Here is a 25516-nt window from a genome sequence, read left to right as displayed (position 1 = left end):
TGCTGGCCATTCTCTCAGGTCATGTTTGATTCGATGACCCGCAGTCCCGCCTACCCCCACAACCCTTGACATGCCTCTACATCGCTGTGTCTGTCTCTCTCGCAGTTCACTCTGTCTCTTCCTGTTGATCCTCGCTCCCTCTGTCTCCCCTCTGCCTGTTCTGTCCTCTCTCTCACTGGCTCTCACTTTCCCTCCCCCTGTACTGTCCCTACCCCCTTCCTCACCCTCTCACTCCACCCCCATTAAGGGGCTCAGTTTGAGCCGCCGCTCGGTGGCTGCGATGATCATCCCGCGGTTTTCCAGCCCCGACTGGACCCACTCTCTGCCTCCAGGTAAGAACAGCTTACAGCGGCTCCTCTGTCCGACAGACACCGGGTCCAGCTCTCTCCGGCCCGGCTTCCCCCGCTTTCGGTGCAGCGGAGCTTGAGCTGCGCTGCTCTTGGGGCCTGTTCGCTTCTCACTGAGACTCATCTGGGACAAGGGCTATGTCCCCGGGACTGACAGCCAGCAGAGAGCGGGGGAATCAGACATCATCTCCACACAGAGAACAGGGAAGGAGAGAGGGGAGACCAAGAGACGTAGATGATCAGAGAGAAAGGGAGAGAGTGGGACAGACAGAGTGGGAGAGAGAGGTAGACTGTGAGACAGGGAGAGGGAGACGTGCAAGAGTGGGACTGGGGCAGAGAGAGAGAGAGAGAGAGTGTGACAGGGGAGGGTGAGAGACAGAGAGAGTGGGGGACGGGGGAGAGAGAGAGGGGGGGACGGGGGAGAGAGAGAGGGGGGGGACGGGGGAGAGAGAGAGGGGGGGACGGGGGAGAGAGAGAGGGGGGGACGGGGGAGAGAGAGGGGGGGACGGGGGGAGGGAGAGAGAGAGAGAATGGGACAGGGAGAGAGTGTGTGACAGGGGAGGGTGAGAGACAGAGAGGGGGGGACGGGGGGAGAGAGGGAGAGAGAATGGGACAGGGAGAGAGTGTGTGACAGGGGAGGGTGAGAGACAGAGAGGGGGGGACGGGGGGAGAGAGGGAGAGAGAATGGGACAGGGAGAAAGAGTGTGACAAGGGAGGGTGAGAGACAGAGAGAGGGGGGGACGGTGGGGGAGAGAGAGAGAGAGAGAGAGAGAGGGGATGGGGGGGAAGGGGGAAGGGGGACGGGGAGAGTGTGGGACAGGGAAGGAGATGGGAAGGAGAGAGAGGGACGGGGGAGAGACAGAGGGGGACGGGGAGAGGGGGTCAGGGGGAGAGACAGAGGGGGATGGGGAGAGAGTGGCACGGGAGAGAGAAAGGGTGGGACGGCGGGGGAGAGGGGGACAGGAACAGGGTGAGAGGGAGGGTGAGAGTGAGTGTGTGTGGGGGACGGGGTGAGAGAGAGACGGGGGAGGGGGTCGGGGGAGACAGGGATGGTGGAGAGAGTGGCATGGGAGAAAAGGGATGGGGGGAGAGGGAGAGAGAGATGGCGGGAAGGGGAGAGACGGGGAGGGGAAAGGGAGGGGGAGAGACGGGGAGGGGGAAAGGGACGGAGAGAGACAGGGACTGGGGGAGCGAGAGAGAGAGACACAGGGACTGGGAGACAGTGCGAGTGAGAGAGATGGGGACTGGCGGGGGGAGAGAGAGAGACGGGAACTGAGAATGAGAAACGGGGACTGTGGGGGGAGAGAGAGAGAGAGAGAAAGGAACTGAGAGAGAGAGGGAAAGCGACGGGGGGCAATGGGGAGAGAGTGTGACGGTGGACGGGGGGAGAGAGAGGGTGACAGGGAGAGAGAGGGGGGAGCGACAGGAAGAGAGGGAGTGAATGGTTCAGGAGAGAGAGAGAGAGGTTGTGGGACGGGGAGAGAGTGAGAGAGAGAGAAGTTGTGGGACAGGGAGAATGTGGGGCAGGAAGAGGGAGAGATTGTGGGATGGGGAGAGAGTGGGACAGGGGGAGAGAGAGAGAGGTTGTGGGACAGGGAGAGGCAGAGAGGGGGACAGAGAGAATGAGCATGGGACAGGGAGATGGAGAGAGTGGAGGGGGTGGGAGAGAGTGCGTCAGACAGAGGGGGTTAGGGAGAGGGAATGCTGTCTGTTTGACACCAGTGAGTAATCCGGGATTGACTGAAACTGTTTACACCAGCTCCGGTCAATCTGGTTTAACGCATTTACCGTTAAACTGGGATTAATTTTCAAAGTAACTCCCAGACCAGGATGACCTGCCAGCTAGGACTAAATATCCCGGGGTACTGGATGGGGCAGTGCCCCCTACCCCTCCAAGCTCACAAGAGGTGGGGGTCCAGGAACATTAATCTGGATTTTTAATTGTGACACAGATTGCAGCCTGGGGAAGGCAGAGAGAGTCTGCGGAATATCAGAAAGGGGGTGGGTGGGTTGGGGTGCTGAAGACTTAGCGGGTTGAAGATATTTTGGGGGGGGTGGTGGTTAAAAGGTCAATGGGTTGGGGATATTTTGTTCGGGGGAGTGAAGTGTTTGGGGATATTGTTTGAGGATATTTTGGGGGAGTGATGGGTTTGAGGATATTTTTGGGGGAGTGAGGAGTTTGGGGATATTGTTTGAGGATTTTTTAGGAGAGTGAAGGGTCTGGGGATATTGTTTGAGGATATTTTTGGGGGAGTGAAGGGTTTGAGGATATGGTTTGAGGATATTTTTGGGGAGTGAAGGGTTTGAGGATATTTTGTTGGGGGGAGTGAAGGGTTTGGGGATATGGTTTGAGGATATTTTGGGGGAGTGAGGGGTTTGGGGATATTGTTTGAGGATATTTTTGGGGGAGTGAGGGGTTTGGGGATATGGTTTGAGGATATTTTTGGGGGAGTGAGGGGTTTGGGGATATGGTTTGAGGATATTTTTGGGGGAGTGAGGGGTTTGGGGATATGTTTTGAGGATATTTTGGGGGAGTGAGGGGTTTGGGGATATGGTTTGAGGATATTTTTGGGGGAGTGAGGGGTTTGAGGATATTTTGTTGGGGGGGAGTGAAGGGTTTGGGGATATGGTTTGAGGATATTTTGGGGGAGTGAGGGGTTTGGGGATATTGTTTGAGGATATTTTGGGGGAGTGAGGGGTTTGGGGATATTGTTTGAGGATATTTTTGGGGGAGTGAGGGGTTTGGGGATATGGTTTGAGGATATTTTTGGGGGAGTGAGGGGTTTGGGGATATGGTTTGAGGATATTTTTGGGGAAGTGAGGGGTTTGAGGATATTTTGTTGGCGGGGAGTGAAGGGTTTGGGGATATTTTGTTGGTGGGGAGTGAAAGGTTTGGGGATATTCTGGGGGGAGTGAAAGTTTTGAGGATATTTTGTTTGGGGGGGAGTGAAGGGTTTGGGGATATGGTTTGAGGATATTTTGGGGGAGTGAGGGGTTTGGGGATATTGTTTGAGGATATTTTTGGGGGAGTGAGGGGTTTGGGGATATGGTTTGAGGATATTTTTGGGGGAGTGAGGGGTTTGGGGATATGGTTTGAGGATATTTTTGGGGGAGTGAGGGGTTTGAGGATATTTTGTTGGCGGGGAGTGAAAGGTTTGGGGATATTCTGGGGGGAGTGAAAGTTTTGAGGATATTTTGTTTGGGGGGATGTGAAGGGTTTTGGGGATTTTTTTTGGGGGGGGGTGGTTGGAGAGTTAACGGGTTGTGTAGTTGTCGAGTGGGTCCCTGTGAAATAAAAATAGAAGTTGTACAAAGTGATGTAATTTTTGGAAGTGCCCACAGGGGGGTTGTGATGTGAGTGGGGTGGGGGTGGGGGGGGGGGGTGACCATCTATAAAGGGGGTGGCACCCGCACATTCACTGGTCAATCGCTTGTTATTAATCACCACTCGGTCTGGCTGCAGCTCCGAGTACACTCCCGCTCACTCCGAGGTAACCTGCTCTCAGCCTCCAAACACTTCGCCATCAAACAGGGCAAATGCCCCCGGGCTGGGGGCAATCCCCCCCACCTCGGGTACCCGGGGGCTGAGTCCAGTCGGATAGCGGGAGAGCGGGGAAGAGGGACGTGGGCACTTTAAGGGGGCTCGTTCAGGAAATGCTCCACCGGGAGAGCTGCACTGTCAGAGGAGCTGGGCTTTCAGCGAGCCCCGAGCCCCTCACCCCGGCGGGGGCACTGGGACGGCGGGGTTGGGGGTCAGGCTTTTCAGGGAGTGTGTATTGGTGTTGGGGTGGGGTGCTGTCGATCGGTTGAGGGGGTGTCTGTTGTTCAGGGGGTGGGGGGGGTGTCGGTCTGCTGGCTATTGCACCCAGCCCCTCGCAGCGTGTGTGTGTGGCGGGGGGTGGTGTGTGTGTGTGTGGAGGGGGGGGGTTGGTGTGTGTGTGTGGATATGAGGGGGTGTGTGTGGGCGGATGTGAGGGGGTGTGTGTGGGCAGGGGGTGGTGTGTGTGTGTGGATGTGGATGTGAGGGTGTGTGTGTGTGTGGGGAGGGGTGTGTGTGTGGATGTTGATGTGAGGGTGTGTGTGTGTGTGTGTGTGTGTGGGGAGGGGTGTGTGTGTGGGGAGGGGTGTGTGTGTGTGGGGAGGGGTGTGTGTGTGTGTGGGGAGGGGTGTGTGTGTGTGGGTGTGTGGGGGGGCGTGGTGTGTGTGGAGGGGTGTGTGTGTGTGTGGGGGCGTGGTGTGTGTGGGGATGTGGATGTGAGGGGGGTGTGTGTGTGTGTGGGGGGGTGTGTGTGGGGCGGGATGTGAGGGGGGGATGTGTGTAGGGGGGTGGTGTGTGTGTGGGGGGGGAGATGTGAGAGGGGGTGTGTGTGTGGGGGTGTGGTGTGTGTGTCTCTGTCGGGGGTGTGTGTGAGAGAGGCGGGGAGTGTGGGGTGGGAGTGGTGTGGGGATGTGTGTGTGTGTGTGTGTTGGTGGGGGGCGGAGAAAATCTGTGCACAGCCTGTCACTGTGTGTTCACGTGTGTCTGTCTGTGGGTGTGTGTGTTGGGTGCGTGCGCGTGTGGGGGTGGGGGGGTGCCTGGGGGGAGTGTGGCGTTTTGGGGGTGGTGTGAGGGTGAGGTTCGGGCAGGGTTGTGGTGTGAGGTTTGGGGAGGGGAGGGTGTGAAGGTGGTTTCGGGGAGGGGGGCTGGTGTGAGGGTCAGGTTCGGTGACGGGGGGTTGGTGTTAGGGTGAGTTTTGTTGTGGGGGTGAGGTTCGGTGGGTGGGGGGAGTGTGTGGGGGTGAGGTTCGGTGGGTGGCGGTGTGGGGGTGAGGTGCCGGTCAGTCAGTGAGCATGTGCCTGTGTTTTCTTTTGAAGGGGGGGACATGATGCCCATGCTGGAGTCCATGGAGATGCCGAACCACGCCAAGCAGCTGCTGCTGCAGTTGAACCGACAGCGCACCAAGGGTTTTCTGTGCGATGTGATCATTGTGGTACAGAACGCTCTGTTCCGGGCCCACAAGAACATCCTGGCGGCCAGCAGCGTCTACCTCAAATCCCTGGTGGTTCACGACAACCTGGTGAACCTGGATCCGGAGATGGTGAGCCCTGCTCTATTCCGGACTGTCCTGGATTATATTTACACTGGGGCTTTAGCTGAGGCTGACCTGTGTAATGAGCAGAACCTGGGGGCTATCCTGGCAGCGGCCAGTTACCTGCAGCTGCCAGACCTGGTGGCTCTGTGCAAGAAGAAGCTGAAGCGGAATGGCAGCTATGTACACATGAGGGCTGGCCTGGGCCTGGGCCTGGGCCTTGGCCTCTCCTCATACGGGAAGCTAGGCCGGAGCCTGAGGAGCAGCACCCCAGTTATTCAGTCCTGTTACTCAGTGGGCTCCAGGCTGCTCGACACGCCACCGGCCCACAGCATCAACACCCAGGCTGGGGAGCTGTACGCACCTCCTCCGACCCAGAGCTCCCGGCTCCCTGCTGCTGCTGCTGCTGCTGACATGGGCCTGGCTGAGCACGGCTCCCCGCAGTTGCTGGGCCTCGACCTGTCCAAGCGGAGTCCCCTGGGCGGTAGTAGCCAGCCCCGGGATGAGCGGGAACACGAGGCCGGACACAGCAGCCCCCCAGGCAGCTCCCTCCTCAGTAACGGCCTATCGGGCCCCTCTCTGCAGCCTGGGGATGGGGATGGGGATGAGGGGCTGTCCCCCAACGGCGGCAGCAGCAGCTTCAGGGGAGGACAGGCACCGGGCAGCGACAGCCAGAGCCGGCCTGACCCCTCGGACCAGGCTCTGTGCCAGTGGCTGAAGCAGGAACCGCCCAGTCAGTTCACAGAAGATGCGAGGCCCAGGCCTGGGTCAGGGCCCAGGCCCAGCCTGGGGGGGCCCAGATATCGCACTGTAGCTGGTGACGAGGCCGAAGATGAGAAGAGCAGCTGCGAGGACACCAGCAGCGAGGAGCCATACGGCCTGGGCCTGGGCCTGGGCCTGGGTCCTGGGCCCCTGCAGCGGTTACAGTGCGGACACATGAGCTTCGAGCCCGAGAACCTGGGTGATAACCTGTACGTGTGTATTCCCTGTGGGAAAGGCTTTCCCAGCTCTGAGCAGCTCAATGCTCATGTGGAGAGCCACACCGAGGAGGAGCTGCTGCACCGAGAACTGGCTGAACAGAATAGCCCTTACGTGGGCAAGAGCAGCCCTGGCCTGGGGGACCTCATCCGGCCGTACCGCTGCTCAAGCTGTGAGAAGTGCTACAAGGACCCAGCCACCCTCCGGCAACATGAAAAGACCCACTGGCTGACCCGGCCCTACCCCTGCAGTATCTGTGGCAAGAAGTTTACCCAGAGGGGCACCATGACCCGCCACATGAGGAGCCACCTGGGCCTCAAGCCATTTGCCTGTGAAGCGTGTGGCATGCGCTTCACCCGCCAGTACCGCCTCACTGAGCACATGAGGATCCACTCCGGGGAGAAACCGTACGAGTGTCAGATCTGTGGGGGGAAGTTTGCCCAGCAAAGGAACCTCATCAGCCATATGAAGATGCACACGGGAGACTGCAAGGCCAGGCTGGAGCTGGGTGATACACTCTACCCCCTCAAAGTGGGTGCCAGTCACCAGGACAAAGTGCCTGACCTCCCGCCCCCAGCCTCACTGCAAGATCCTGCACTCCTCCTACCCCCTGGCCCTGGCTCAGGACCTACCCATTGATTTGGGAGCAAGGAGGGGATTACAGAGTTGACTCAGACTGGAGAGTGCGGGCACATTCACCCAGGAATGGCCACTGTGTGCTCTCTTCCCAGCCTGGAATCTGAGGTCACTAAATCCAAATCCTGGGAGGTTCCAGCCTCCGCTCTCCCCTAAGCCACTTTCACAAACTACTCCCCCCTTCTCTACCCTTCCCACCCAGTTAGACACTTCCCCTGGGAGGGGGTCAGTTACTGTGAGGGGTTTGGAAGCAGGAGGACTGGGGGTTTTAAGGGGTTTGTATCTCACTCACTGTGAAACTCATCCAGAAATGGGGAGCAACCACTAGCAGAGGGACAAGCTGAGATCCTTTTCAAGATCTGAACCAATGAAAAACTGAGAGCTACCACTCTTTGTCTCTTTAAACCAGCTTCCTGTCCAAAGCAGTTTAAACCAAAAGCCACTGAGCTCTCAACACGAGGGGTAGTTTATTTCAACTGCTTTCATCAGTTATTCTGTTCTAACTGTTTGTGATATTGATGTCTGTCTCCTAACCCTTATCCCGCCATTTTCACTTGCTCCTTCATTCACACATTGCATTAATCCGAGCCACTTGCCCAACCAGTTTGGTTTTGGCATCCCACTCCATCACCTACTTCTCCAGAAGCCCAGTCCCCAGATACCCACCCTCACCTACCTAGAGGCTCTGTACGTATTTCATTTCAAACACAACCAGCAAATGGAACACCGTTCAAACTCTGAACACTGTAACCGAGACAATCACAAGTGAGCTGACAGAGGAGTTACTCACTTAATCAGCATGTTTCAGTTGAATGGCACAGTCTCCGATTCGGATTCAGTCCCAGTGAGAATTAAATGGACGGATCTCTCACTTTAATGACAGAAACTGAGCTGGAAATCAGACACAGGGCTCGGTGAATTGAAAATAAATTTTGCTGATGCATTAAATGGAAGAAGAGAAAGTTTATAAAGTGAGATCGTACTTGACAAACCAGCTGGAAGTTTGCAGAGATCAGACGGTGGAACGGGTAAGAAGTTAGTTCCTCAAAATAAACCAGATAAATTTGGAGAATTTGGGCACCACTTATTAAGTGCAGTATTTTAGCATGAGATGCAACTTGTGAGTAATATTACCTTCATGTTTTTTGCAGGGATTTGTAAAGATTGCCTATTTTGTATGGTCCTATTGAAGTGGGTGGGGGAAATGTATGCACAGTGTCATCAACTGTGTCCCTGAGACACTCTGCTGGAAATTCAATGCAACCAAAGTTGGTCTGTGTAGACTCGCACCCAAATGGTCCTTTTTTTAAAAAAAAAGTTTTAAAAAGCCAAAATACAACTCACATAATGTTGCAATACAAGAAATCAGTATTTTTATAATTTTTTGCATTAAAATGAATGTATTTATTGCATGTATTTGTACTGTTTATATTTCCAGTCGGTCTGTATAAAGTGCTTCGGTGGGATAATGTTTCTATAATTGTATTTTTGTAAATGAGCAAACAAAATATTTTCACCGTGAAACTTGTTTCTATAAAAACACCAAATCGCAATTAAAAGGTTATAGACATGTCTTTTCATCTTTTTTTTTATTGGACTGGTAGTTACAGGAGTTGCTAGTCACTGCAACTCTCTTCTACATGACAATGTTTTGACATTACAGGGAAGAGAGCTGCCCTCAGCTGGTGGCAGAGCTGGACAATGGCTATCTGCTACCAAACTAACTGGCTAGATACCGCAGATCTACGTAACATGCTAAATTATTTTATTCACACACATACACACCTGCTAAATTAAACTGAACTCACTCCCATTGCACTAAAACCAAAAGTTTCCACTATTCTATAAAGTCCACTCAACAGTAAATAAAACCAAATCCAGATACCTGGCCACCTGTAACCAAATCTAAACATCTAAGTGCTTTTTTTTAAGAAAATAGAATGAAAACAAGTCTAAAATAAACCAATTTTTGAAATTGCTTTGCTTCATAAAAGGGGCTGAAACTGCAGAACCAGGTACGGACTTTCTCAGCTGAAATATTACTGAGCCCTGCATGTTTTAACTTCACAAAGCTGAGTAGCTGTCCTAGCTACTTGATAGCTTGGCAGGGACCAGGGATTAGGAGGCACCAGATATCTCAATCATTGGCCCGCAGTGTAACAGAACCCTTCTCTGGCCCTCCTTGAACTGAATTATCTCCAACTTCCCCCAAATGCCAAAGGTCTTGGGCATCGAGCAGCTTGTGAAAGGGCAGCTGTATGCAACCAGCTCACACTGGACTTGCTACTGTAACACACTCATTGCCTTGTGTTTGACTCACCAGATTATAGTCTACTCCGTAGGGAAATAGTAAACCACAGTTCAATAAAACATCCCGCCGTTTTAATCTGGAACTCTGCAATCTCCATCATGCAATGACCCAGTGGACTAAGAACACATTATCAACCTGACCATAGGCTGCTGCCAGGAATCCTTTTATACAAGGCCAATTAAAAGCCAGCTTTATCTGCAATACTGTGACTGTGATCCTCAACATGACCCTTTAAAAGCTGCCTTGAATTTAGGCTAACCTTACAGAGGTCTTTTTTTCAAGGCCATGTCAGGTTCAATTTATTGTAAATTATTTTAACTCTTCTCTCTTTGTGTGAAATTCCTCCTGCCAAATAAATGACACCACAGAACCAGCAGCGAATCAAATCATCAAAGCCTACTCCCCTCTCTCCTTTCTGCCTCTGATATGAGGAAGGTTCAGGGTGAAGGGGGGGTTTACAGACGTGCTGAGCAAAGCAGAGTGGATTATTCCATCTCCGTCACAAAACAATCCACATATTAATCAAAGAACCCTCCCCCCAGGGAAGGTGTCCTTTCCTTCCACTGGTTAAGGAGGCTTCCTCTCACCAACCCGCATCTGGATGTTCACCTCTCATATTACTCTATTAACCCACCATGACCAACTTGCTCCTGAAAAGACCCATCAAAAGTCTCATCTCAAGACCTGCCTCTTCAGCTTACTTGTTTTTTTTCTTGGTAACCAATCACAATCTTCTACTGCATATTGATTCTCGTCATCTCTTAATGTTAGCTTTTTAATGGAGGGGTGGGTTGCCATGGTCGAGCTCTGGGGCTCTTGACGATTTTCACTGGAATCCAGAGGATGAGAGTTTTTCCTGGCTCCATTTCTTCATCCCACCTTGGCCCACTTCAGAAAGACAGGGATGGCTCTGACAGGCACATTGTGAGTCAAAGCTTTTACCCTCATATTCCGGTCATCTGTCAGCAATACAACATCACGGCGCAGGCGAATGGGCTCATCTGGAGAAAAAGAAAGGAGTCTCAGGATCAGCTACCCATTCTGGACATACTCCCCACAGAATGCAGCCTCTCCGGTAAGGCTAAAACAGACAGTAAACATAGCCTATACATCATACAGTGTCAATGTGGTGTATGCTCAGTATTACCCTGCAAACATATTTCAAACACCTGCAGGCTAAACAAACTGTTGTAAGGAATGCATCCTTACACAACACAAAATCAAATGAGCAATGACACAAGGCTATAAAATGTGAGGCTGGACGAACACAGCAGGCCAAGCAGCATCTCAGGAGCACAAAAGCTGATGTTTCGGGCCTAGACCCTTCATCAGAGAGGGGGATGGGGGGAGGGAACTGGAATAAATAGGGAGAGAGGGGGAGGCGGACCGAAGATGGAGAGTAAAGAAGATAGGTGGAGAGAGTGTAGGTGGGGAGGTAGGGAGGGGATAGGTCAGTCCAGGGAAGACGGACAGGTCAAGGAGGTGGGATGAGGTTAGTAGGTAGCGGGGGGTGCGGCTTGGGGTGGGAGGAAGGGATGGGTGAGAGGAAGAACCGGTTAGGGAGGCAGAGACAGGTTGGACTGGTTTTGGGATGCAGTGGGTGGGGGGGAAGAGCTGGGCTGGTTGTGTGATACAGTGGGGGGAGGGGACGAACTGGGCTGGTTGAGGGATGCAGTAGGGGAAGGGGAGATTTTGAAACTGGTGAAGTCCACATTGATACCATATGGCTGCAGGGTTCCCAGGCAGAATATGAGTTGCTGTTCCTGCAACCTTCGGGTGGCATCATTGTGGCAGTGCAGGAGGCCCATGATGGACATGTCATCAAGAGAATGGGAGGGGGAGTGGAAATGGTTTGCGACTGGGAGGTGCAGTTGTTTTTTGCGAACTGAGCTGAGGTGTTCTGCAAAGCGGTCCCCAAGCCTCCTCCTGCACTGCTACAATGATGCCACCCGAAGGTTGCAGGAACAGCAACTCATATTCCGCCTGGGAACCCTGCAGCCATATGGTATCAATGTGGACTTCACCAGTTTCAAATTCTCCCCTTCCCCTACTGCAGCCCTCAACCAGCCCAGTTCGTCCCCTCCCCCCACTGCACCACACAACCAGCCCAGCTCTTCCCCCCCACCCACTGCATCCCAAAACCAGTCCAACCTGTCTCTGCCTCCCTAACCGGTTCTTCCTCTCACCCATCCCTTCCTCCCACCCCAAGCCGCACCCCCCGCTACCTACTACCTCATCCCACCTCCTTGACCTGTCCGTCTTCCCTGGACTGACCTATCCCCTCCCTACCTCCCCACCTACACTCTCTCCACCTATCTTCTTTACTCTCCATCTTCGGTCCGCCTCCCCCTCTCTCCCTATTTATTCCAGTTCCCTCCCCCCATCCCCCTCTCTGATGAAGGGTCTAGGCCCGAAACGTCAGCTTTTGTGCTCCTGAGATGCTGCTTGGCCTGCTGTGTTCGTCCAGCCTCACATTTTATTATCTTGGAATCTCCAGCATCTGCAGTTCCCATTATCAATGACACAAGGCTGTTTGATTAACTATATCATGTAAGGTTTTTGTAGATATTACTTCCACTTGGTATTAGAGTCCTGCACTGCTCAATGATAAACAGTTCAAGCAACAAGACATCACGCGAATTATCTGTACATCAATTTCAGAAACTTTTCTACAACAGTGTTTGCTTACACGCTGTCTTTGAAGATGTGCACAGATCAGAGGGACTATGAACAGATGGAAAAATCAATAGTTAACAGTAAGAACAATATTTAGAAGTGAAGGAGGCATCTTCATCTTGTTGTGTTAACATTATTATAATCATGCGGTTCTGTTAGATCTAACTGCAAAGCTCAGTAAAAATCTTCATTTGAGCTCGGACTTTTCTCTCTGGAGAGAAGGAGGAAGAGAGGTGACCTGATCGAGGTGTACAAGGTAATGAAAGCATTGATAGAGTCGATAGCCAGAGACGTTTCCCCAGGGCAGGACTGACTGCCACGAGGGGTCATAGTTTTAAGGTGTTAGGTGGAAGGTGTAGAGGAGACGTCAGAGGGAGGTTCTTCACCCAGACAGTTGTGAGCGCATGGAATAGTTTGCCACTGGTAGTCGTGGAAGCGGAGTCTTAGTGACATTGAAGCGACTGCTGGACATGCACATGGACAGCAGTGAATTGAGGGGAATGTAGGTTAGGTTATTTTATTTTTGGATTAGGATTATTCCACGGCACAACATCATGGGCTGAAGGGCCCGTACTGTGCTGTACTTTTCTATGTTCTATGACTCCAGGTTAATTCATTACCAACAAGATGTTCTGAAAGCTCTGCTCACGTTTTTACAGCTCTGACAAATTACAACACAGCAGCTGAGACAATAACATTCGAAATCAATTAACAATAATCAAACTCAATCATCCCATAACATCCTACATAAAGTCAGTTCATATTTTTTCCCACAGAATCTCCATGGTGTGGAAACAGACCAATTGGCCCAACAAGTCCACGTGGACCCTCCAAACAGCCTCCAACCCAGACTCACCCCTCTACTCATACATTTCCCATGATTAATCCACCTCACCTACACATCTTTGGACTGTGGGAGGAAACTCATGCACACACAGGGAGAATGTGAAAACTTCATGCAGTGACCTGAGGCTGGAACAGTGAAGCAGCAGTGCTAACCACTGAGCCATTGTGCTGCCCCCTGTTCTATGACTTCTAGTCAATGGTCAAATATTACTCAGCACGTTCTCAGCTAACAAACATATTGCTGTTTCTGGCAAGAAAACACCTTGTTACTTCAAGAAAAACAATAAATATTAGACAAAATTAAAGAAAAAAATCCATTGTTTGTTTTTATCACCAGTAAGAAATTGTGCAGCAGGTCTGACAACCCAATTTCCACTTTGCCATATCCTGCTTTTAGCTGCATCTATACAGGGAGAGTTGGGGAACAACCAAAAAGTGAAGTGTGATTCAGGGATCCTTTCAAATGTAAGCTTGAGCAGCAATACCTCTTACTGCAGAGGCAACATTTCTAAACTGTCTCAGTATGCAAAAAGAGTACATCACTGCACCAAGAATTAATCTACACAATTCTTTGTCATTTCCAGTTAGAAATCTGGGTGGCCTCACACAGGCAATTTTAGTTCACCGGCAGCATGACGAATATGGTCCGGTATTCCCTGTTCAACAACACAGCAAATTTGACAGATAAAAGAAAAGGTGGAAATGATGGGCGACACAGTGGCTCAGTGGTGAGCACTGCTGCTTCACAGCACCAGGGACCCAGGTTCGATTCCAGCCTCGGGTGACTGTCTGTGTGGAGTTTGCACATTCTCCCCGTGTCTGCATGGGTTTCCTCTGGGTGCTCCAGTTTCCTCGCACAGTCCAAAGATGTGAAGGTTAGGGTGGATTGGCCATGCTAAATTATCCGTAGTGTCCAGGGATGTTTAGGTTAGGTGGGTTAGACATGGGAAATGTAGGGGTAGGGGAATAGGTCTGGGTGGGTTGCTCTTTGGAGGGGCATTGTGCACTTGCTGGGCCGAATGGCCTGTTTCCACACTGTAGGGACTGTATGAAGTCTATAATTTCAATAGTGCTTTTTATAACCTCAGGATTTCCCAAACTATTTTATTGGCAATGAAGTATTTTTGAAATGTTGCTGTAAAACAGGAAACACAGCAGCCAATTTGTGCACAAATAGTAATGTGATAATGACCAGATTGTGTTGGTTAAGGAGTCAACACTGGCCCAAAACAATGGGGAGAATGTCACTGCATGGTTTCAAAAAGTGATGCGTGATCTTTTACATGTGACTGACAAAGCAAGCAGAGCCTCAGTTTAAGGTTTAATCTGAAAGACAGGATCTCTGATAGTGTAACGCTTGCTCAGAATTACACTGGGAACATCAAACCTGGATTATGTGCCCAAGTTTGACTTTCGTACTTCATAGGGTGTGAACCCAAAACTTTCCAGGAAAGATCTGACGGCGATATTGCTGGGTTATGGATGATATCAGATAAATTGCTGCAGTCTCCCTCTCCCCGCCTCGAACATTTAATCCAGGTTTGTGAGATAGGAAAGAAAGAGCAGCTATACACTTGTTCCTAATCTGCTGTTCTGTGATATATAGACATAAAACACAATCATTGTTGCATATACAGGGAGAAACTGGCATTCACGTATAGAAGTGATCATTCTGTCAACATAACGGACATATCCCTGTAAACAAGGGAAAGCTCAGATACCTTTGTGCACTGGCATGAAGTCCTTAGCCTTATCCTTACAGTAATGAAGGCAGCACGAGAGAATCAAGTCATCATTATTACCCTGTCAGAGAGAAGTAAAAACAGATCACGATTCAGCAGCTTCACACACAAGTAGGAAAATAAAAGCTCCTCATGCCCTTTTCATACTTTCCAACCAGTTCCCATGTCTATTTAGTCCATCAGAGATTCTCTCCTTCCCTTCTAAAGAACAGAACATTTTCTTCTGGCAGACTGCATGTGGGTCAGCGAGTTGTGATGAATGTGACCAGGAACTTTCACCAGTTCAGACCAATCACCCCAATGTACCCAGCTGTGAATCATTGGAAGCTATTACCCTTAATTTCTCCCCTACCTTATGGTGCTGACGGGAATCAGGCCACAGCTATAGGGATCTCAGGAGTCTTATCTTTCAATGAAAAGAAGGTGTATTTATAAAAGGACCTTCAATGTAAAAGTGACAATGGGAACTGCAGATGCTGGAGAATCCAAGATAATAAAATGTGAGGCTGGATGAACACAGCAGGCCAAGCAGCATCTCAGGAGCACCAAAGCTGACGTTTCGGGCCTAGACCCTTCATCAGAGAGGGGGATGGGGTGAGGGTTCTCGAATAAATAGGGAGAGAGAAGATGGAGAGAAAGGAAGATAGGTGGAGAGGAGAGTATAGGTGGGGAGGTAGGGAGGGGATAGGTCAGCCCAGGGAAGACGGACAGGTCAAGGGGGTGGGATGAGGTTAGTAGGTAGGAGATGGAGGTGCGGCTTGGGGTGGGAGGAAGGGATGGGTGAGATGAAGAACAGGTTAGGGAGGCAGAGACAGGTTGGACTGGTTTTGGGATGCAGTGGGTGGAGGGGAAGAGCTGGGCTGGTTGTGTGGTGCAGTGGGGGGGACGGGATGAACTGGGCTGGTTTAGGGATGCGGTGGGGGAAGGGGAGATTTTGAAATTGGTGAAGTCCACATTGATACCATTGGGCTGCAGGGTTCCCAAGCGGAATAGGAGTTGCTGTTCCTGCAACCTTCGGGTGGCATCATTGTGGCACTGCTGGAGGCCCATGATGGACATGTCATCTAAAGAATGGGAGGGGGAGTGGAAATGGTTTGCGACTGGGAGGTGCAGTTGTTTATTGCGAACCGAGCAGAGGTGTTCTGCAAAGCAGTCCCCAAGCCTCCGTTTGGTTTCCCCAATGTAGAGGAGCCACACCGGGTACAATGGATACAGTATACCACATTGGCAGATGTGCAGGTGAACATCTGCTTAATATGGAAAGTCATCTTGGGGCCTGGGAGAGGGGTGAGGGAGGAGGTGTGGGGGCAACTGCAGCATTTCCTGCGGTTGCAGGGGAAGGTGCCGGGTGTGGTGGGGTTGGAGGGCAGTGTGGAGCGAACAAGGGGGTCACGGAGAGAGTGGTCTCTCCGGAAAGCAGACAAGGGTGGGGATGGAAAAATGTCTTGGGTGGTGGGATCAGATTGTAGATGGCGGAAGTGTCGGAGGATGATGCGTTGTATCCGGAGGTTGGTGGGGTGGTGTGTGAGAACGAGGGGAATCCTCTTTGGGCGGTTGTGGCGGGGGCGGGGTGTGAGGGATGTGTTGCAGGAAATGCGGGAGACGCGGTCAAGGGCGTTCTCAACCACTGTAGGGGGTAAGTTGCGGTCCTTGAAGAACCTGGACATCTGGGCTCCACACAGCCCTCCAACCCCACCACACCCGGCTCCTTCCCCTGCAACCGCAGGAAATGCTACACTTGCCCCCACACCTCCTCCCTCACCCCTATCCCAGGCCCCAAGATGACTTTCCATATTAAGCAGAGGTTCATCTGCACATCTGCCAATGTGGTATACTGCATCCACTGTACCCCTACACTGCTTCCTCTACATTGGGGAAACCAAGCGGAGGCTTGGGGACCGCTTTTCAGAACACCTCCGCTCGGTTCGCAATAAACAACTGCACCTCCCAGTCGCAAACCATTTCCACTCCCCCTCCCATTCTTTAGATGATATGTCCATCATGGGCCTCCTGCAGTGCCACAATGATGCCACCCGAAGGTTGCAGGAACAGCAACTCATATTCCGCTTGGGAACCCTGCAGCCTAATGGTATCAATGTGGACTTCACCAGCTTCAAAATCTCCCCTTCCCCCACTGCATCCCTAAACCAGCCCAGTTCATCCCCTCCCCCCACTGCACCACACAACCAGCCCAGCTCTTCCCCTCCACCCACTGCATCCCAAAACCAGCCCAGCCTGTCTCTGCCTCCCTAACCTGTTCTTCTTCTCACCCATCCCTTCCTCCCACCCCAAGCCGCACCTCCATCTACCTACTAACCTCATCCCACCTCCTTGACCTGTCCGTCTTGCCTGGACTGACCTATCCCCTCCCTACCTCCCCACCTACACTCTCCTCTCCACCTATCTTCTTTTCTCTCCATCTTCGGTCCGCCTCCCCCTCTCTCCCTATTTATTCCAGAACCCTCACCCCATCCCCCTCTCTGATGAAGGGTCTAGGCCCGAAACTTCAGCTTTTGTGCTCCTGAGATGCTGCTGGGCCTGCTGTGCTCATCCAGCCTCACATTTTATTATCTTCAATATAAAATGGCTTTTGATATATCATAGAAGTGTAGAGGAAAAAAGGCATCAAGCCAAAGGAATAATGACTGTGGAAGAGCCAGTCACCACAAAAACCTAGTTCAAAAGCTGGGCTAGAATGAGTACCGTGAAAAGGTGATAGGGGCTTTTTGTAAAATTTATTTGTGGGATTTGAGCATTGCTTGCTGTCAGTCCCCAGTTGCCCCTTGCGAAGGTGGTGGTGAGCTGCTTTCTTGAACTGCTGCAGTTCACCTGCCGTGGGTTGACCCACACTGCCCTTAGGGAGGGAATTCCAGCATTTTGACTCAGCAACAGTGAAGGAATGGTGATATATTTCCAGGTCAGGATGGTGAGTGACTTGGAGGGGAACCTGCAGGGGGTGGTGTTCCCCATGTATCTGCTGCCCTTGTCCTGCTCGATGGAAGTGGTCATGGGTTTGGAAGGTGCTGTCTGAGGGTCTTTGGTGAATTACTGCAGTGCATCTTGTAGATAGTACACACTGCTGCTACTGAACGTCGGTAGTGGAGGGAGTGGGATGTTTGTGGATGTGGTGCCAAATAATTAGGGCTGCTTTGTCCTGGATGGTGTCAAGCTTCTTAAATGCTGTTGGGGCTGCCTCCATCCAGGCGAGTGGGGAGTATTCCATCACACTCCTGACTTGTGACTTGTAGATGGTGGACAGGCTTTGGGGAGTCAGGAGGGGAGTAACTCGCTGCAGGATTCCTAACTTCTGACCTGCTCTTGTAACCGCTGTGTTAATGTGGTGCGACTGGTTGAGTTTCTGGTGAATGATAACCTCCGGGATGTTGATACTGCAGGATTCAGTGATGTTGAAAATGACAAGGGGCGGTGGTTAGATTGTCTCTTACTGGTGGTGGTCATAGCCTGGCATTTGTGCGGTCAGAGTGATACTTGCCACTTGTCAGCCCAAGCCTAGATACTGTCCAGAACTTGTTACATTTGAACATGGACTGCTTCAGTATCAGGGGAGTTGCGAATGGTGAACATTGTACCATCATCGGTGAGCATCCCCACTTCTGACCTTCTGATGGAGGGAAGGTCATTTATGAAGCAGCTGATGGTTGGGCCAAGGATAGTACCCTGAGGAACTCCTGCAGAGATGTCCTGGAGCTGAGATGATTGACCTCCCACAACCATGACCATCTTTTTGTGTGTCAGATATGACTCCAACCACTGGAGCTTTTGCCCCCTGATACCCATTGATTCCAGAGATAGTGGGAACTGCAGATGCTGGAGAATCTGAGACAACAAAGCGTGGGGCTGGATGAACACAGCAGACCGAGCAGCACCTTAGGAGCAGGAAAGCTGACGTTTCGGGTCTAGACTCTCATCTGAAATAGGCCCTTTTTCTGATGAAGGGTCTAGGCCCGAGACATCTGCTTTTGTGCTCCTAAGATGCTGCTCGGCCTGCTGTGTTCATCCAGCTCCACCCACTGATTCCAGTCTTCCTAGGGCTCCGTGATGCCAGGTGAGAGGGTTTAAGAAAAAAATCCAGACAATGAGACATAGGGCAGAGTGGGGGTGTTTGAAGTGCACAGAAGGCAAGAACCAGAGGTCAAACCTCTTCAAGTGGGGTGGAGAATGGATGGGAAGGGGCTGTATGGCATCAGAAACAGGAAGCAGTCGCGCATGAAACAAGTTAAAGCCAGGAATGATCATTCTAAATTTCAAACACCGAGACCCACGTGCCAATATAGAAAGATGAGAGGGCACTAGGGCAAGGGCCAGATAGACCATAAGCAACCAAATTTAGAGAGGCCAGTGCTGATGAACAATGCAAATAAGAAATTAAAGTGTACAGTACAGGGTGATGCTAGTTGTCCCCAGTGGAATCCAGGTGCATCCTATCAGAGGGAATAGCTTTTGTCTAGAATATTGCTCCTGAGGTCTAGCGGCTGTTAAATCAGAGTTTCAGACTGGATTTTCACAAGCTGACTCCATCATGGATATTTCAGCTCAGTTTCTGAAATCAGTCTCTACATCATGGGCATTAGCAGTAAATAAACCTTGTCATTCCACAAACTTCCTTAAAACACAGCTAAGCCAGTTGACTATGGGACAGTGTGTGACCGTGAGTGGGTTGTATGATGTAATGTTGGACAGGCTGGACTTGCTTCTCAGAGGGTTGAGAGATTTTGACCACAGTCCTTCAGAAGGCAATGGAGACGTGATACTGAACATTTTTAAGACAGAGATGGGTAGATTCAAGAAGAGTCAAGGGTTATCTACAGGTAATGGTCAACTTCTGCTCTTACTTTGTATGTCAGCAGGTTATCTGACTGTTCCTGCCCAATCAAAACTTATAGCAGATATCAGCAGGTACAGACCAAGAAGGAAGAACCTGGAATAATCAGTTTCCCTTCCCTACAAAAAGACGAACAGGTGGAAACTAGAGAAGGAATTCTGCTCGCTGCTTATAGCTGATGGTACAGGACATGGACATGAGCACAGATGCCAAGACAGGATGTAGGTATCGGTGTTGTAATGGGCACTGGTGTTATCATAGGGCATTGTTATGAGACTGCGTGTGTGAGAGAATGCCACTAGAGGTGAAGTAAAGCAGCTTCTGGACATACTTTGGTACACTGCGCTGAGGGAACAACTGTATACTTTAGAGCTGATCAACCCACAACCGATGAATTGTGCAGTTGCTACTTCGTGAGTATAGAGCACAGTGCAACTACTGTCCATATGAAAGGAAACATCAGAGCCATGCCTTGCCGAGTGATGAACAAAATCAATTAAGGAAGAGGATACAGTGGAGAGAAATCTTACCTCAAAAAAGGAGATTGATGTTTTAGTGGGAATTACAGTGTAACTACAAGTCTTCAAAATACATAGACTCCCAACAGTTATTAGCAGCGAGAGCGATCCCGATAGCCCACACAGCCTCAATACATGAACAATTTGAAACTGAGCAGGAGGAAGTATGTACTGATGCAAGTGACTTAATAACCATTATTAACTAAGCAATATTTAATTACACCTGACTGAGGGACCAGGTTTAAAGCAGAAAGCTGTAACCGGTGACAGAGGAGAAACAATTTTATTGCCGTAGATTTTATATTTCTCAGTCGTTTTCCTGCACTAGTTCCTGTGAAAAAAGCTTGTGATGAGTCACACTCTTGCCTGCAGCTGGCAGTGGGTGGTCTGCAAACCTTTCTTTGGCAGCTGTGCCTTTTTTCTTTGCCCCTGAGACTTGCAGGAATTTCTTAAACTTTTTCATATTGGCCAAGCTCCACAGCAAGGACGGCTACCTGATCAGCTGTTGTGTTGCTCTCACTAGACCTGTAAAGCTGCCATAGAAACTGGGCATAGCTCAAAAACATCTCTGTTCATTGGACAATGCTCAGATCATTATTCTCATTAGCTTATGTGGCAAATGACATCCAGATTCCAACTTTTAAATAATGATCATGAATCACCACAGCAGAAACATTCTGAACTTTAATTCACTGAGAACAACAATTCTAGTGCTCAAGATCTTCCTTCATAAAAAAGACAGATTATTTTGGCTTGGATGTAAACACAGATTTTTGATGTGAAAGGATGATTCTGCATTGCATTCGCTAAGGAACTTTACAGCAACTACTGACCAATTTAGTTCCATAGCCACATAAGTGTTAAATACTGCAGATGCTGGAAATCTGAAACAAACACAGAATGTGCTGCAGAAACTTTTCTAGCAGCAGCTGTGCAGAGAGAAACAGAGTTCTGTAGGAGAATCAAACCAGGCTCAAAATGTTAAAACAGAGTTAACATTTTGATAATAAAATGTGAGGCTGGATGAACACAGCAGGCCCAGCAGCATCTCAGGAGCACAAAAGCTGACATTTCGGGCCTAGACCCTTCATTAGAGAGGTCTGAATGAAGGGTCTCTGATGGAGGGTCTAGGCCCGAAACGTCAGCTTTTGTGCTCCTGAGATGCTGCTGGGCCTGCTGTGTTCATCCAGCCTCACATTTTATTATCTTGGATTCTCCAGCATCTGCAGTCCCCATTATCACCAAGAACATTTTGAGCCTGGTTTGATTCTCCTACTGAACACTGTTCCTCTCCGCACAGATGCTGCTAGTCCCATTGCCAGTTTTTTTTACCCATGAGCTTGCAAATTCATTTTCAAGTGCGTGTCCAACTGTTGTTTGTGACTTCCTGTGGAATCCGATACTTCCACTCTTTCAGGTAGTGACTTCCGGATCATAACCACCTTCTCTCTGAAGCAATTTCACATTTCCCCTTTAGCACATTTGGAAATTACTTTAAATCTATCACTGTTTACCATTCACCTGCCAAAGGAGATGGCTTCTCCCCACTTGTAGTTATTTATGGATTTATCTATCGGTTTGTTCTGTGCACTGAAAATGGATAATGCCTTGAGTGTGTACAAGTTAGTAGGCAGGGCGCTGCTTGAAGCTGAAGAAAATGGGAATGACGACTGGAACTGGTGAACGCCATAGCACATTTTAGTGTTTCTTTTTGCACCTCTGTACCTTCCAGCCCACAGCATCAGGCCAATGTGTGTAACCTCACAAAACACAGGAGTAGGTAAAGACTAGGGAAATGCTTCATCAGCTAATGGTCCAAACAAAACATAGTCATTCCGAATGGAAACAGGCCCTTCAGTCCATTATATCCATGTTGACCAACAAACGCCAAACTGCACTAATCCCATTTACCTGCACTGGGTCCACAGCCCACCATGCCATGCCCTGGAATTCTTCTTAAGTAGTTGTGAATAGCTGCCTCCGTCACCTTCTCATGCCGCACCTTTCATATACCTATCAGCCTCTGAGTAAAGAAAAATCCTTCTCAGATCTCCTCTAAACCACGTACTCCTTATCTTAAACTTCTGCCTGCTGGGCTTAGACACGTCTGCCACAGGGAAGAGATTCTCTCAATCTCCCCTGTTTATAACTATCATAAATTTTGTCTCGTCAATCCAATTCCCCACTCAGCCTCCTCTGCTCCACAGAAAATAAACCCAGTCTATCCAGTCTCTCCTCATAACTGAGACTTTCCATTTAGGCAACATCCTGCTGAACCTCCTCTGCACCATCTACAGGGCAATCACATTCTTCTGATAGTGAGACGATCAGAACTGCACACGATATTTCACCTGTGGCCGAATCAATGTTTTACAAAATTAAAGTGAAACTTCCTTACTCTGACATTCTACGTCCTGACTAATGAAAGAAAACATCCTGTATACCTTTGTCACCGCCCTGGCTACCTTTCCTGACATCTTCAAGGATCTATGGGCTTGTATACCAAGGTCCCTTTGTTCCACAGGACTCCTTGCCTTATTAGACATTCCAAAATCATCATCTCATATATAACAGGATTAAACTCCATCTGCCACTGCTCTGCCCAATTTACCAACTGATCAATATCAGACTGTAGCACAAGACCATCCTCATTATCAACAACACCATCAATTCTTATGCCATCTATCAAATTACTAAGTAAACCTTCTACATTCGCATCCAAGTCATTAATGTAAATAACAAACAGCAAGAATCCCAGCACTGAATCCTGCATTTCACTTTAACAAAGCTCACATATTGTAGATCAAGTCAGTGTCGGCCTGCAACTATTTCAGGACATCATCCCGATTCAATTTCAGTCCTTCCTGAAGGTGTTCGACCTGTAGCTAGTTTAAAGGATCCAGTACAAAAATTGGAAGTGTTTTTGGGGGTGCAGCTGGTAAACTGAGAAATTTTCCAAGAGGTTCCTGCCCCAGAATATGCTAGTGCTGTTGTCAATGACTACACAATGCCGAGGAGTACAGAGGTTCCTCATTTGGGCTCTGTTTGTGACATGTCTTATATGTGGGCTAAGACAACAAGAAACAGGAAAAGGAGGAGGCCGTTCAGCCACTTTAGCTTGATTCACTATTCAGTAAGGTCATAGCTGATTCGACATTCCTCATGTACACTTTCTTGCATTTTCCCTGGAACCCTTGAAGCTCCAACTGACATCTATCTCAGATGACCGACAATCTATCGATGTCAGCCTTAAATATACACAAAGACTCTGCCCCCACAGCTCTCTGTGAAATAGATTCGGAACAAATGGTCAACAAACCTTGCCAGTCTACTGAGCTGATGTAGTAAGCAAAACAGCCAGAGGCAACCTATCAGATATTCTGAGCCTCCATTTCAGGGTGCTAGACTGAGAACACTGCCTTGTAACAGAAGAGCCCATTCACTATGTCACAGCACGTACCTCTCGATGCCCTTCAACTGGCTCAGCAATTCTATACTTTCGAAGGTGAGTAATATCAAAGATATGCCACATATAATGGAAAAAAATCATGATAATTACAGCCAGTATTCGATGGTAGCAAATTGCATTTAACTTGTCCCTTTGTCCACCTGGAAACAGTAACCCCTATACAATTGACCACTGAAACTGCATCTTCATTTCAGGTTTTGGCAATAGAGCACACACAGAGTACAGTTCAATTCTGAGAGTGTGCTGCGCTCCTGGAACCACAACCTCCATGTGATATTTTAAACTGAGTTAATACCATTTGCTGATTCCATTGGACAAGGTCAAAAATCACATGGCATCAGGTTATGGTTGAACAGGTTTACCTGAACATTTTAGCTTTGGAATAAAACCAGTCTGACTCTAGGTTAAAACAGTCAGGTTCAAAACAAGGCCTCACACCTCAAATGCATAATCTGAACGGAAATGTCACCTCTTGTATACACTGATACAATTTATAGTTATCTCATGGTAATGATTGGAAAGAAATTCTGGGATTTGCATTTTAATCAATGGAAACTTGCATCACCTTTCTAACTGAGTAAAGATTTAACAGGAGGGAGTCAGCCAGCCATTTTAGGTTTATTCAATACATTCGCATCAGTTGTATGATCCTCTGATCTTTTACGCATAAATTCTGTGCCTTGGTATCTGCTCTCTTACTACACCTGAGGAATGAGCAATGCTCAGAAAGCCAAATAAACCTGTTGCAATATAACCTACTATCATGTGATTTTTGACCTCGTTTCAGCATGGCAACTTTGCCTTTTAGGTAGCTTTTCATTCAGAAATGTTATTAAACACCTCTGGTGCAGGCAGAATTTGAACCCAGGCATCCTGGCTCAGAGGTAGGGACACTACCGCTGCACAAGAGCCTTAACCCAATCTTGTGACCTGAAACAGTAACTCATTTCTCCCTCCATAGACACTGAGGACCTGCTGTGACTTTCCAGCATTTTCTGACTTTATTTCAGACTGACAGCAACTGTATTTTGCTTTTTTTTGGATTATTTCTCATTCTAAGTTTCCCTGATTATAATCAAGAAGTTTATTTGACATTCCGTCTGGGCAAGTTATCTCCTTCTTTAGATAAAGAAAACTTGAAGTACTCCTCCTTGGGTGTAGTGTTACCAAAGTTCTGAAAAAGGGTGGTCAAACACTTGTTTTAAAAAAACTGATCCACTCCAAACCTTGTGTAACAAAAACTAACAAGAAAATTGCCTTCCTCATTGCTTGCATATTGACTTCCTGTGATGTGTACACATTGACAGTCATGTCCCTGTGAATATCATCTTTAGCCAGTCGTGCACTATTTAAAACATATTTTAATTTCCTATGCTTTCTTCCAAAATGAATAACTTAGCCATTAGGTTCCATCAGCCATGTTGTTGCCAGATCACTCAATCTCTTAACAAAAACCAAAGAACTGTGGATACTGGAATCAGAAAAAAAAACAGAAATTGCAGGAAAATCTCAGCGGGTCTGGCAGCATCCGTGGAGTGAAATCAGAGTTAACTTTTGGGGTCCAATGACCCTTCTTCAGAACTAAAAAAGTTCAGTTCTGGATCACTGGACCCAAATGTTAATTTTGCTTTCTTTCCACAGATGCTATCGGCTTGCTGAGTTTCTCCAGCAATTTCTGTTTTTATTTCACTTAATTTCTTGTTGATTGGTGTGTTCCTTTCATACATTTCCACCCAACTTTGTACGGCCTTCAAACACAGATACATTATATTCACTTTGCATAGTGAGATGCTATAGTATTTGAGAGAGTAATTAACGATTATCTGTGAGGTGCATTGACCAGTTTAGGAATGTAATAAGGTCCAAGGTAGTTGCCAGTTTGTTTGATTTGGCGTAGCTGCTTCGAGGAGCAGTGGAGTTCAAGATTGTGGGCACTTTCTGGGAGTTCTGAGGAAAAGCAGGAATAGTCAAAATCTCTACAAGGATTAACTTTGGTAAACTTCGCACAGGGGCAAGCTAGAGTCTGCCTGCTGTTTGCAATGACAGTTGCTTTGCAGCATTTACAATTCGGTCATAAAGAT

General features: G+C 49.1%; 2 protein-coding genes across 3 annotated transcripts in view; one reads left to right on the top strand and one right to left on the bottom strand.

The window, feature by feature from the left end:
* The first annotated feature begins 61 nt into the window (after nt 1–61).
* Nucleotides 62–8596, top strand: hic1 (hypermethylated in cancer 1). 2 transcript variants are annotated; one of them, XM_048557031.2, is made up of 2 exons: nt 62–332; nt 5202–8596. In XM_048557031.2, exons 1-2 carry the CDS (start codon nt 71–73, stop codon nt 7031–7033), a joined length of 2094 nt encoding a protein of 697 aa, XP_048412988.2. In that variant the 5' UTR covers nt 62–70; the 3' UTR covers nt 7034–8596. The 2 variants fall into 2 exon arrangements, with proteins under 2 accessions (XP_048412988.2, XP_059511445.1); XM_059655462.1 differs by lacking the exon at nt 62–332 and adding an exon at nt 3759–3838.
* An 8-nt stretch (nt 8597–8604) lies between these two features.
* smg6 (SMG6 nonsense mediated mRNA decay factor) overlaps nt 8605–25516 on the bottom strand; it is a 389388-nt gene continuing 372476 nt past the window's right edge. Inside the window, exons 18-19 of the mRNA XM_059655460.1 lie at nt 14585–14666; nt 8605–10342 (exon numbers count right to left, since the gene is read on the bottom strand). Of these exons, the coding sequence (XP_059511443.1) occupies nt 10212–10342; nt 14585–14666 (213 nt within the window). The 3' untranslated portion in view covers nt 8605–10211. The remainder of the gene's footprint in view (nt 10343–14584; nt 14667–25516) is intronic.

Source organism: Stegostoma tigrinum, chromosome 27 (genome assembly GCF_030684315.1).
Source record: "Stegostoma tigrinum isolate sSteTig4 chromosome 27, sSteTig4.hap1, whole genome shotgun sequence".
In the NCBI taxonomy this organism is placed as follows: Eukaryota; Metazoa; Chordata; class Chondrichthyes; order Orectolobiformes; family Stegostomatidae; genus Stegostoma; species Stegostoma tigrinum.
This window is presented reverse-complemented; position numbering and strand designations above follow the sequence as displayed.

Coding starts and splice junctions, on each gene's coding strand:
- hic1 (XM_048557031.2), top strand. CDS start 71: ATGCCTCTACATCGCTGTGTCTGTCTCTCTCGCAGTTCACTCTGTCTC. Junction 333..5,201: donor GACCCACTCTCTGCCTCCAG/GTAAGAACAGCT, acceptor TTTCTTTTGAAG/GGGGGGACATGATGCCCATG.